Source organism: Hylobates moloch, unplaced genomic scaffold (genome assembly GCF_009828535.3).
Source record: "Hylobates moloch isolate HMO894 unplaced genomic scaffold, HMol_V3 SCAFFOLD_1, whole genome shotgun sequence".
In the NCBI taxonomy this organism is placed as follows: domain Eukaryota; kingdom Metazoa; phylum Chordata; class Mammalia; order Primates; family Hylobatidae; genus Hylobates; species Hylobates moloch.
Genome location: NW_026652276.1, coordinates 119,579,693 through 119,593,370, shown reverse-complemented (window position 1 = coordinate 119,593,370; position 13,678 = coordinate 119,579,693). Strand labels below are relative to the sequence as shown.

At 45.3% G+C, this 13,678-nt stretch overlaps 1 protein-coding gene across 2 annotated transcripts in view; it reads left to right on the top strand.

The window, feature by feature from the left end:
• VWC2 (von Willebrand factor C domain containing 2) overlaps window positions 1-12,862 on the top strand; it is a 27,780-nt gene extending 14,918 nt beyond the window's left edge. For both annotated transcript variants that reach the window (XM_058444942.1, XM_032758122.2), the window contains exon 3: window positions 12,558-12,862. In XM_058444942.1, coding sequence (XP_058300925.1) covers window positions 12,558-12,695 — 138 coding nt within the window. In that variant the 3' untranslated portion in view covers window positions 12,696-12,862. The remainder of the gene's footprint in view (window positions 1-12,557) is intronic.
• Window positions 12,863-13,678: the final 816 nt, after the last annotated feature.

The following is a 13,678-nucleotide window of genomic DNA, read 5'->3' as shown; positions in this document are numbered from 1 at the left end:
GGGGGATGCAGGTCACCAGCACATTTGGCTGCATCCTTTCTGACTGTGTATCTGTTAGGCAGGCTGGCAGATTCCAGACTGCCCATCAGGTCTGAACCATCAGCAAAGAAGGAGGTCTTCCTCATTCTCCTCCTAGCTGTTCTGCTGTTTGCAACCAAATAAATATGTAGTGTAAACCCTGCCAATAGTTTTTCCCCCTCATAATTGACCTAGCAAGTTCCTGTTGATTTGTATTAACATGAGGGGATTATTCAGGAGAGGATTTAAATGATGTTAGTAGACAAGGGTCTTGCCTGAAGCTAAAGCCATAAAGAAGGAAAAGTTGTCTGTGGTGCCCAAGAAGAAAGCTGTGTTGCCTCAGATTGTCAGGCTGCTGCATTCTTAATCTGTTGTGTGATACGTGGAGTTGTCTTCTTACTGAGACTCAGAAACTGACAGCCTCTGGGGACAGTTCTTAATTAAATCCCTTTGTGTGCAAATCTGTTCTCTGACAGACAGTGGAAAGACAAAGAGAACAGAAAAAAATTCTTTTCTGAATGGCACAGGCAGCAGCGTCTCTCTGTCCTTAGTTTCTGTTGCTATAATCCTTGTGGTGGAGGCTGGAAGGTAGCTTGTGGATCAACTTCACTTCACATTAGAGTTAGCTCTCTTTTTGAGGGAGAAAGTAGAGAGGGGCAGGGAGCTAGGTGGAGAGGCTTTCTGTGCCTGCCTGGATTGATGAAGGGACATCACACGGCAGGGCACCTGCCAGCCCTCAGGGGGTCGGGGACTCAGGCTGCAGGGCCAGAGTCCCCAGGTGGCAAGGGCCCTTCTGCTTGTCAAGTTTGGAGGGAGAATTTGGCCATGTCCTGTGCTAGTTTGATAAGACAGTTTCAGGGAAGAAACCTGAAGAAGGACGGGGGAGAGGTTTAGTTCCGGGTGACTGCTGAAAGGAAGACATCATTTTCCAGGTTTCTTATAGGTGGTGAGGAGGGCTGACAGGTGCAGGCAGAGCCACTTGCACTCCAGGATGCCTGTGGATTCTGAGTACTTATTAATGAAGATTTTCTATCAGTGGCCCTGTGGTATGACCAGACTTCAGTTCAGGCAGAGACCTGCCTCGAGAAGTCACCAGACTTGTGGGTGTGTTTTCACTCCATAAAAAGCAGAGTTGAAAGGAATCACTTCAGCATTTTCAGCATTTTCCTCCAGCTCTGAAATTACACAGTTACAGGTTATCACAAGCTAGTAAGACTTCATTGTATAAATGGAAGGGACTTCGTGACTTTCCTCTATGTGCACCCTAAGGGTGTGAGCTGGAAACAGGTTTTCATAAATTGGGCAGCTAGAAAAGACACTTTCGCCATCTGGTGACAGAACTGTGACAATGATTTTGGGAGGCTGCTTGTCCTGGGCTAAGCGGAGAGACTGCTTTGTTGTTCATGCCTTTCACTTACTTCTTAATCTGAGGTCATCCAAATAATCATGTAACAGGGTCAAAATGAATACAACAAAAGTGGTATGTGCAGACAGGGAGGTCCTCTTAGTTTAGAACATTGCTTTTCCTTCCATGGCTCCTAATATTTGCTGATGGCTGAAAACAGTTGTTCTTATTAAACTAAAGTTTCTGTCTCAGTTGGGATATCCCAGCCTTTTGGGCAGTCAGGAATCTGATCACTTCTGGGAAGTTACTCAGCTTTTCAGGAGTTATCTCCCAAACCTATGGCCATTTTTCTGAGTGCCCCCTCCACCAGCTCCAGGCTGACTCAAGCCAGGGTGGTGGCATCTGACCTTTTGGCTTCGCCATCCTCCCTCGGGTCCTTCTTTCCAGACAAGAAGATGCTTCGCCTTCCTTTGTTATACATTCTTTCATTCTTCTCACTCTATGATTGAACCTCCGGACTTTGGCTCTCGGTCTGTAAAAATCAAGCTCAAGAAATACTGATAATGGCCACTGTCTTCCTGGAAAGCCTGGCCCTCATGATTCTTAAAAGCACAGCAATTACGTAGTTACTTGTTCTACTTACTTGTGTCTGCTCTCTAAAAAACCAAGGCTTAGCCTCTTTGTGTAGATGCAGTGGTGGAAGGGCCAAAGGGAAACACTGGTGAGAAAGCAATATACAGGCGTTACTTCAAAATACCGTCCTTCTCTCTGCCATGACTACTAGCCCATTTGGCCCTCCACATCCACAGATACCACACATGCAAGGCCACCTGGAAGGGACCTGAGCATCCTTGAAGTTTAGTATCCGAGTAGTTTCCCGGAGTCAGTCCCCCATGGATACCAGCGGACGACTGTAATTAATCCTTGTGGAGTGTCCATCATGAGCCACTCACCGCTGTAAGCACTTCACCAACAGCAATTTAACCATCCTCATTTTACAGATAAAAAGACTGAGGCACAAGTTTCAGATAACTTGCTCAAGGTCCCACAGTTAATCAGGGGCAGAATTGGGCTTGATTGTCCTCTCCCACTGTGCACATTTACACTGCACTAGACACCTTTGATTTTGCACTCCTGTGACCAGGCAGTGATTGTGAGGATTGGTACCCCAGCGGGTTCAACAGGTAACTTCGTCCTTCCCCTTTTTAACATGAGGACATGGAAGCTCAGGAAGGAAAAGGGACTGGCTGGAGATGGCGCAGTCCAGTTCTAGAGCTGCTTCTCTTCCTGAGAATTGCTGCACTGTTGCCACATACGCTGTCTTTCCTACTGTTTCCTTGGCCACCCTTCCTACCCTTGCTCTGGAAGCCTCCTGTCCTGGCGGCCAGAGATCTCCCCATCTGCGTTGTGTCCAGCTTTGCATTTTCCCTCGGGCTTGGCTGGAGGAGGCCAGATGTTGGAGTCACTGCACAGCCTCCTCCCCGGGGAAGCCTCATGGGGTTTCAGTGGGAGAAGGGAACATGGGATTCCTCCTGTGCATCTCGTCTTGGTACTGTGATGTCGCGCAGTCAGGGGCTCGCCTGAGGCTACGGGGCAGGCTGAGGTACAAGGTCCAGGACCAAGTTTCCCACGTCTCATGGCCTACCTGGGTCTCTAGATCTGGGAGAACACTCGTGCTTATTCCTTTACAGTTAAGATGCCTGGCAGCTGCTCCCAGAGGCCCTGACAGAGCTTTAAATTGGCTAATTATCCCAATGTCTGTCTTTGCTTTCTTATGGAAGAGCTGCAGCCCAGTAAAGCATCACTAAAATCCTCCATCAGATGGCTGCTGGTTGAAGGTGATCAGTGGGATTTGGAATATTTCCTGGCATTTTTCAGGTACTTCATAAACGACCTTTGATATGGAACAAATTCATCTGTGAGATTTTTTAAAATATGTGTTTAAAATGTATCAAATGTGCCTAAATAATATGCAGAGTCTGTCCAGGCATCACTGGATGCCACTTTTTTGTCACATTTGTTTCTAACCCTCTTTTTTTAAATGAAATTGAAGTGTACAGATAGAAACAAACCTGCCCTCTCATTCATCCCATCCTGTCCCCTTTCCTTTCTGTTCAGAAGTAGCTGGTGCAGTGAAGTTGCTACATATATTCCTACACTGATTTTCTTATTTTATTCATGAGCCTGTATCTGTAAGCAACACCTGTGGGTACCTGTGTTTTCAAAGACTGACATTGATAGAAGCAACATAATACCACATATATTCTTTTGCAACTTTTTTTTTCCTGTTTATGTTTTTGAGATTCTTCTGTATTGTCACAGGCATATTCATTCATTAATTTATAACTGCTGTCTATTATTCCATCTAATTAATACCACAATGTGTTTATCCACTCTCTTAAAGGTCAACTGTTTCTAACTTTTTTCTGTTGCAAACTGTTAGGGCTTTAGGTCTGTGATAGATAGCATATAAATGGCATGCATTTTTTCACTTCAAAGTTAATAACCAACTGAGAAGGGATACAGAGACCAAGATCAGCATCTTGGACTGGGAAGTGCAGCTAGATGGGTAACACATTGCTGGTAGACCAGGGGCATTTCTGAACCTCGGCAGTCTGAGCAACTCAGAGCCCACCTGTAGGGGTACCTGCAAGGTTTCTGAAAGGAGGGCACAATTGCGCTCATTCTGTGGACTAGCCAACAGCAAAGAGCTAATCAGAGGGGCTGAGCAGAGCTGGCTGTAGAGTTTCTTTGAATGCCTCCTGCCAGAGAGACATAACTGAAGACTGGAAGAGAAGCAAGAATTTCTGTCACTCCCGACCCTCCCATTCTAACCTCCTATATATCCCAAACCAAAGCCCTTTTGCCCATTTGCATGCTAGCAAATGTAAGAACTCTGGTTCCCCTTCTCTTGGCCAAGACCTGATGTTATCAGACGTTCTTTTCATGCAGCTCGAAAGTGCATGAAATACTATCATTTGGTTTGCATTTTTCTGATTTTTAATGAGATGGGACGTTCTTTTAGACATTAATTGACTGTTCAGATTTTCTTCATTTGCCACTTAATAGAGCATTCACAGTTGAGGACATTGAGACGTAGCAATGTTAAGTGCTTGCCCAAGCTTACACCAATAAATACGTTGGAGTTTGCATCCATGCCTGTTAGCTGCACTGTCTTTGGCCCTTGTAATAGACGGGGTGTGTGCTCAGCAGGCAGGTATGTATGGGTGCTGGACCCAGAAGCTTGAGAAAGAAATATTGCATGTAGTTTGAAGAAGTTATTGTTGGTTATTGTAGATCCAAGTTGGTCTTGTCTTATGGTGCAAGGACCCTGAGCACAGGATATTCACCACCTCATTCCACATTCCTTAGGGTATACAGACTGTATTTCTAATGCCTTCCCTCTCTACCTGCCCAGTCTGATCCACTGTTGCACTTCTTCATTGTAGTTCAGTTCAGCCAGTCTAGAATGTGGAGCATCCTTTGGACACATCTCCATCCTCATCCTCTTGTCTGTGCGGTCCTCTTCTCTTTTCTACCTGTCCCAATCCTTCCCACCTGACTTATCATATTCCAAGTTCTCTGTCAGATAATTCCAGCCAGAAGTGACAGCACTGCCTTTAAAACTCTCGATATGCACATAGCTCAGCTAGCACTCAACATTTTCAGCCATTTTGTTACTTTCTCTTCCATATATTTACGTTTCATCTCCCTAACCAGACTGAGCATTTGAGGTGAGTGACTCGTGTATTTCTTTATAACTCCCCTTGAGAAAACAAGGAGAGATAATGTAGTAAGCCTATGCAACTGATCAAGAGTAGGATGGCTGGGTTGTTGATACGATTTGTGGGGCCTGTTCTTAGTATTGTTGCCCCAGGTCCCATGTGTATGTAATCTCTAATCAGCAAGATGGATGTGTATCTTTCATATGTGAATTTGAAAATTTTTGTCAATTGTGTAAGTATGAATCATCAATTATTCATTACACATTTTTAGCTGTTTAAAGAAGACATTGACAGAGGGAGTAGAGCAGAGAGTTAGACGTCTGGAATGGGTGGAGTGTGGTGTGCAGCTGTATGTGCCCTAGGTTCTGAACTAGAATCAGGACCTTGAAGTTTGCTTTCTGATCTCAGGCTTTGTATTTATTCACTTTCTACACAGCCTTCACACACTATCGGTCCCTTCTTTAAAGTCACTGCTTTAGTGTCTATGCCTTCTATTGCCTTTGTGGATTACAAGTGTAATTCAAATAATGATCCCTCTCAATAGAAAGGTTTACCTTTATTCCCTATTCTTAAGGGTTGGGTGCCTAATCCTTGAGCAGCTCTTTGTGAAGTGTTGAGCAATTGTTCCTATAGCAAAGTTGTAGATACTATTTTTGTTTTCATAATATGTTGTGTAAGTTTGTTTTAGATCTTGTGTCTTTCCAACCATTTCTTTCTTGACTCAGTCAGTATTTCTTGAGCTTGTTCAACATTTTGCACTGGCCCAGTTACTGTAGCCATCATAGATGTGACTGAGAGACGGCTCTGGCCCTTGAGTTGCACTGAGTCTAGGTCACCACACTTTCTGCACACATGAGGGTTAGGAACCTCAGTGGTAGATCATCTGTGTCCGAAAGGCCTGGCAGGCTCCAGGGGGTCCAGAGACTTAAAGAATTTCAAGGAAGGGAAGGATTGGGAGAGGCAGATAGGGGGTAGGGGCCCCTATCTGGAAAGGGGGCGGACAATATTTCAGTTTTTCATTGGTTTCATGTTAGTCTTATTTTGTATCATTGCGGAATCCAATAATCTGAGAGTTAGAAAATATCAATGCAATATCTGTACTAATGGAAGAAATAGAAAAATGGGAAGAAGAATATACTTTATGCTGAATAATTGTAGTTGAGAAAGTTCTATGCTGAAGTTTCTTAGTTCATACTTTCTTTCTTCTCTATGTTTAAATTAACTCCATCTATGGAACCATTACAATTACTTGGAAAATTGTTCTGGGGTTTTCATGCCTCCCATTTGTCTCTTCATGAGTGGGCATGTGTATTCAGCCTGGAATTACTCTCTAGCCACCGAAAGCCCGTGCACTTTGCAGTGGTGGGATTTCCTGGCACCTATTCCAGCAGCTCACAACCACAAGCTCCAGATTAGACATGTCATGGTGGTCCTTATTCAGGTGACAGGATTGTGAACATAGGCATCTCTTATTTCTCACAGAAATATATGTTTGAGCTGGATTTGAGAAAAATATGTTTGCATTCCCAGGTAGGTAGGCATCCCGGTAGATGGTGAGGGTTGCTGCTGTTGCAGACAGGATAGAGTAGGAGGTAGTGTCTGAAAAATACTTCCTACCTTCCATAGTGGAAAGACATTCGAGACATTAAAATCAAGCTGCTTTCTGTAACATTTCAGAGCCTGGTCCTTCTCATGGTTGTAGAGATTATAATCACAGTTATGAAATTAAACAAGGAAAAGCTTCTTACAGATGGATGCCTAATTGGATTTAAGTTTACTAACATAAAATACATGCAGTGCAATATAAAGCTCCTTAAATGCTACTCATATAGGAGTGTTAATCCCAACTCTCTACCACTTACCATCATATAGAGTTTTAGTTTATATATGTCACTTGATTTAAGCAGTATCGTTTTATAGGCCTCATTTTTCATTTAAGAATGGTTTTGTGTGTAAACTCTATTACTCACTCCTACTGAATTATTCAGAAATAGATTCAATATTTATTTTACAGTCCTTGCTGCCTATGTACATATGATATAGACATGTCTATAATTATTGAGTATTATAAAGGTCTAACTAATTATGAATAATTTTACTTTGCCATCAAGTTAATATCTTTACAAAGCCTCTGCTATGCATGTAGTTATGACTAGCCTCTGCTAGTCAGAGTTGAAAAAATATTCCCAAACATATCTATTCTTCATTGTTTTGCTTCAGGTTTGAGGGTGTATCTCTCAGATCCTGTTTAACTGCTGTCTGTAAGACAGAGGCACTGTGGTAACTGTGAAAGCAATGTGGATGAAGGAGAATGATTAGTGAATCAGCTTGCAGACCCTGTTTGTGGGGGTCAGGTCCAATGTGCACACCTTTGCTAATTTTCCTTACCAACCCCTGCTATTATCTGTATTCTCACCTTCCTGAAAAATGGTATAAGTAGTATTCATCTCTCTGGCCTCAGGACTGGAATGAATAAATGAACACATAGAGAATGTCTTCATTCTCACTCCCAATCGCAAGAAACCATGTTCTTTGGATCCAACAAATTTTTTCACTACTCCTGGCACACAGTAGGGGCCTTGAGAATTAATTCTTTTCTCAAATGCCTGTTTCTCCAGGCTATGCATCTAAATTCTATCCATGCAAAACCTGGAAGATTGTGAAGAATGATATTTCTGCCATAAGGTGTATTCTATATAAAATGTAGGTGGTGATTCGCTAATAAGAAGTACTAGTGCTTTAAACTTAGGTTATCCCTAGTTAAGTTTCTTCTGGGAAAATGATAACTTTAGAAGAGGAGAAAAGTTTGCTTCATCTGATTGGAAAAAATGTGCATGGAAGTTCCTGCTGCTCGTTGCAGAGTAAATGATGTGCTGGGCATCTTACCTTTAGTTTCCATGTGGGACAAAGAGCACAGCCTGGCCAAAGGCCCATGGTGCTTGAGTTGGCAGGTGGGGAACCATCAGCTTGGTGGGTGCTTAGAGTCAGAGCAGCAGCTTGGTATCTGACCAGCTCAAGGGACAGGCAACTCTTTCACCTCACTCCTAGACATTTGGGTCAGCTGCCCAGGCCTCCTGACCACGCCAGTGGGGATCCAGCTATGGGTTGGCGAAATGAGCCTAAAAGAGGGTCACTGTGACCCGGAATGCCAGATTGGCCCTGATGACTGGGGATTAAAGCCTCATGTCAAAGCTAGAACCCATGGCTGGAGCCACGGCTGCAGCTTCCATCTGCTCCTTGGCAGCCTCTCTGTATCTCAGGAGGTGGAAGGCACTAGCACATTGTCCTGGAGGACTCTGAGCAGGAAGCTGCTTTTGTGAGTGTACAGTGACCATCCTGGGGCACCAAACAGAGCCCTGTGTTGCAGTGAGGGTCCTTAGGCAGTGTAGGGACTGGAGCCATGGGAAGAGCTGGCCTGAATCCAGCTGGATCTCTGTCAGATGTCCCTGGAGGACTCGTGTGGAGTTCAGTGGTGGCTTCCTCTCCCTAATGTAGTGAGGCTGCATCTTCCTCAGCTGGCTGCTGAGTTCACATGGGCACTGGGTTTTGTGTTTGTTTTGTTTTTTTATTTTAACAACATTCCCTTGCCTACATGAGGGCTGTGCAAGGCCTAGGTTTGAGCTCCAGTGATGTCTTAATGGAGGGAAAGTGCCCAGTTTCATCCATGTTGGTATCAAAGATGGCTCCGCAGAGGAGGCCACGTTTGAGCTGGATCCATGACAGGTAGGAGCTTATCAAATGTGAGCCAGGGAGACAGGACAGCATTGAGGGGGCATAGGCCATTGCTTCACCAAACAAGGAGCATGGCAGAGTGGGCTCAGGGGGTTGGCATGGCTGAAAAGGACAGGGCATTATTTTCATCTGTTGAGTCTGGGCACACCTGCTTAGTGGGGTGTAGTCTGATCAGTGATCAGGGCCCGACACTGGCAAGTGGCCCAGTGGCCCAGCAGGTGGTCTGAGACGGTGAAGCAAGAAGTTTTTACTGGAAGGTGGGTTCATGGGTTAGGATTGGAGCTGCCTCAGGCCTAGGACAGCCCACCTGCAGGAGATGGGAACATAAACCAGGTGAAGGCAGGGTTCTTTTATGTGACCTGGATCCTGGGTAGGGGTCCCAGAACCTCCTCATCAGATGAGAAACTCTGACTTCTAAGTACCTAGGGCCAGTGACCAGCTTGAGGGCTTTTGCCCAGGCAGAACTAGCAGGGCACCTGGCTGGCATCTGAGGGACTCACACAGCTTTGCCACTTGCTGTCACCAGCCTCACTTCCTCTGGGAATTGAGGCAGGCCCAAACCTGGGATGGGAGTACATAGGAGCCCAGCATGGGTGCTGGCGAAGGCAGATGTAGGCGGTAGGAGGTGAGGCCTGATTGGCGATCCTAATTCTAAGCATCAACTCTCATTTTTTAGAAGTGAACACATCTCCAAACACAAGCATGCATCACTAAATGACAGGGAAGCATTCTGAGAAATGCATCAGGCGATTTTATCATTGTGTGAACATCATAAAGTGAACTTACACAAACCTAGATGGTGTAGCCTATTTATTACACACCTAGGTTATATGGTATATCCTATTACACACCCAAGTTATGTGGTATAGCCTATTGCTCCCAAGCTGCAAACCTGAACAGCACGTTACTGTCTTGAAAACCGTAAGCAGTTATAACACATGGTATTTTTGTATCTAAACGTAGAAAAGATATGTAAAAATATGACACTGTAATCCATGGGACCACGTCGTATATGCAGTCCCTTTTTGACCTAGTTATGGGGCACATGAGTGAAGCTAAATCAGGATTTCTAAATATTTAATGACAATATGACTGACAATCAGATTTTTTACAAGCTACAAAACCTTTGAGAAAATAGCATGCCGGCCTGTGTGCATGCCTTTAAGCAGTATTCTGTGGCATGGATTCAATGAAATTTCAGCTCCAGTGGCAGTAAGAAGTGTTTTGTTTCCAGGCCAGTGATCTCTGCCCCATTTGCCAAGGTGTGCGCCTTCATGCAGAAAGCTGCTGGATGAGGCTGATTCAGGGCCTGCTGCCTAAGGACCTGGAGCCTTTTTAACGTTGCAGTTGGACCTTTATCTCTGGTCCTGCTGTATTCCAGGGTCCTCCTTGGCGATATGACATAGGGCATGCTCTGGCCTTCTTTTAAATTCCCAAATGGAAATGGTGCTTTTTATTCCCTCCCTGGTGTATGCCTAGGTGAGGGGTAGATGCCACGTTGTGCTGCTTCGTGAGGACAGACCTCACTATCTGACCCTCTTGCTCCTTGCTGACTATCCTGATCTCTATAGGGGGTGGTGCTCCCCTCCCCTGGGGCAGGGTGTTCTGGCTCTCCATCATGTAATCCACACCACCTGGGCTTGAGGTCTTATGCTCTGAGTCCTTCCAGCTGAAGGCTTCTGACACGCAATAAACCATGTCTCTTGCAACTCACGCTCTTGGCTTTTAAAACTCAGAATCCTGTTCTCATTCTGCTTGCTATGTATATATCCCCCTTGAGACAAAAATGCTACAGACTGAATGAGGGAATTGGTAGGACACAGAAGGAAATGAGACCCACAATGATGACAGCAACAATAAAGAGCACTACTGGTTATGGTAGCAAAAAAAAAAAAAAAAAACCAAATTGTGCCAACAACAGAAAGAAACTCATCTCAAAAACAGGCCTTTATATTACTTTGAGGTTGATTTTAACTTCTAAGGCTACATTGCCAACCAGTTCAGTGTTTTGTCTCAGGCTACGCTAAAGTTTTTCAGTATCCTTTCTTTTTTACATTTTTTTGGCCAAGTACACACACACACACACTCCTTAGCCCTCGCTCCCAGGCAGGTTGACTGTGGTCTAGTGCCTCAGAAAGAGACATGGTTAAAGTCAAATTGAGCTTTTGCTTCTCATAATAGCCAGTCCACTCAGTGGAGATTTCAGTTTTTAGTGTTTACGTTGTATAGACAAAGGGAGCATCTGTGAGAGTTACTCATGTTCTTTACCTTACAAGTGGTATTTGTATCATGGACGTGGGGCACACAACTCAACTGGGGTCTCCCTGCCCGTGGGAAAGCAGGAACTCAGCTTGATATGACCCATTTCCATGTCCCCCATTTCCATGGTCTTTCTAGTGGGTATCCCCACTTCCCAGTTTTGCTTCTGATGGCTGGGTCTGCGTATGCTCTTCCTGCTTTGTCCTGGGTCAGCCAGATCAAAAATCACTCCATTGGTGGTAACCAGGAGATAAATCACCACGCCCTGTGTGAGTGACTGTGGAGGGTCCCATTAGCCACGTACAGCATTCTTGGGAATGGCTGGTATGCTTGATTTGGATAGCTCAAGAAGGCAGAGTATGAGCCCATGGCTGGAAAGTACAGAGAGGCAAATGGAAGCTTGGTTTCTAACAGAGCATCGTGATGCTGGATAGTGAGCGGAATGACCTGGAGGAGATTGGAATCACCATGGACTCGCAGTCAGGAGCCCTCAGTGGAAGAGGACCTTGTGCTCACAGGACAGACCTGCCCATGGCATGTTGCCTAACACCTCTGAGTTTCAGTTTCCTGTTAGTACAAGGGGTCAGTAATTTGAGTGCGTGTATTTTAGCACTGCTGTAAAAGTTCGGTGAGGGAATATTCATAGACCCCCCGGCCTTGGCCCCGCTTGGACGCCACTCTGTTTCTCCTCCTTCACTCCTTTCCCCTTTCCTATTCCAGTGTCTTCATAACTGGAAACACTAGGAGTGTTCCACGTGAGCTGGGTGGTGACTTGACAGGGTTATAGACAAGGGATTCACCTACGTGGTGAGGGGATAGGCAAGAACTCAGCAGCAAGTTTTTATTTGTTTAATTTTTAACGAGATGAAAAACGTTTCAAAAAAGTTTATTAAGAAACCCAATATGCAGACCTCAAATTAAACAGTGTCTCTGGCTGGACAGAAGAGGGAACGTCATAGCCCTGTGGCCCGTCCTGTGCGTTTGCACCTAACACAGCTCACTGAACACGTAGCATGCCTGTGTCCACACTCTGAAAACCACTGGGCTGGATCGTTTTTTAACATTTCTAAAACACTTAGGTGTCTTCGCAGAAAGTTTAGGGAAAGAAAAGTATGACCCTGTAGGGCCAGGCACGGTGTCTCACTCCTGTAATCCCAGCACTTTGGGAGGCCGAGGCGGGCAGATCACTTGAGGTCAGGAGTTCAAGACCAGCCTGGCCAACATGGTTAAACCCCATCTTTATAAAAAATACATAAATTAGCCAGGCATAGTGGCAGATGCCTGTAATCCCAACTACTCAGGAGGCTGAGGCAGCAGAATCGCTTAAACTCGGGAGACAGAGGTTGCGGTGAGCCGAGATCGCACCACTGCACTCCACTGTGGGCGACAGAGCGAGACTCCATTTCAAAAAAAAATATATGACCCTGTAGCATAAACATGACAGCAGGCATGACGCTGATTGTGGGCTTGTGTTTCAGGTGTCTCCATGCGAGAGGTGTCGCTGTGAAGCCAACGGTGAGGTGCTGTGCACAGTGTCAGCGTGTCCCCAGACGGAGTGTGTGGACCCTGTGTATGAGCCTGATCAGTGCTGCCCCATCTGCAAAAATGGTATGTGAGATGCCCGTTGGTGGTGGGGTGCACCTCCCACCCTGATGCACAACGCATGTGCTGCGTCATGGTAGACGGGACACATACGGGTATGTGAGTTTCATCTTATGTATCTATACACATGCATACACACGTGTGTAATCTTTTGGCCACAGTGGTTCTGTAGCAAGGCCTTCTCTCTCTTACTGGCATCAGCACCATGTTTTATGGATATTAAGAAGTTCTTTGGGGAGAAATTCAATTTCCACCTTTGAGGAGAGTCACTTATTTTAATTTAACTTTGTTTGTTCTTGCAAAGCTGTTTCTATGTTTCCAAGACAAATTAAACACACTGGTTGGGCTCATTTACTTTTCATTACTAAGTGAATTAAACTTGGAACATAATTGAATATTTTTCATAAGCAAATTAGGCAGGAAGAGAGTCCCTTCCTATTCCCAGTGAGAGCCCCTGGTAGATAAGCCTTGCCTACTTTATGAAAATGAAGTGGCAGGATGTCCTTGATCCTAATTTGTCATGGGAGAGTGTTTCCTCATCCTGACAAACAATGATTACTCTGTACCTGAGGTACTGAGGGCATTACACTATAAGACGGTTTTTGACGAGAGTGCATTCCCAGGCTGGCTGGGCCTGAGAATTATGGCCCGGAAGGCAGTTTGACAAGAGGCTGAGCAGAGCTTGGGAAACAGCGGACAGAGGGGACACAGCCGGAGTCTACAAGGATCTGAGCGGCCTCGCTGACAGGAGCAACTGGGCTTTCTGGATGTTGCCCGGGGCATGCTGTGGGGACCCCTGGTTGAGAGCATTCAGAGCTAACTTGTGATGCTGTCGGCTGTTCATGTGGGTTGCTGGACCGAGGCTTGATAGCTGTGTGGCGTGGGTTTGGTAAGTGGCAGGCATGTGTCAGTGGATGGTGACAGGGGTGGTCATTGTGCTCAGACAATTCCCAGAGTCCGTGTCATGACAGTCGAAATTGTGTGGGCCATGAGGTTC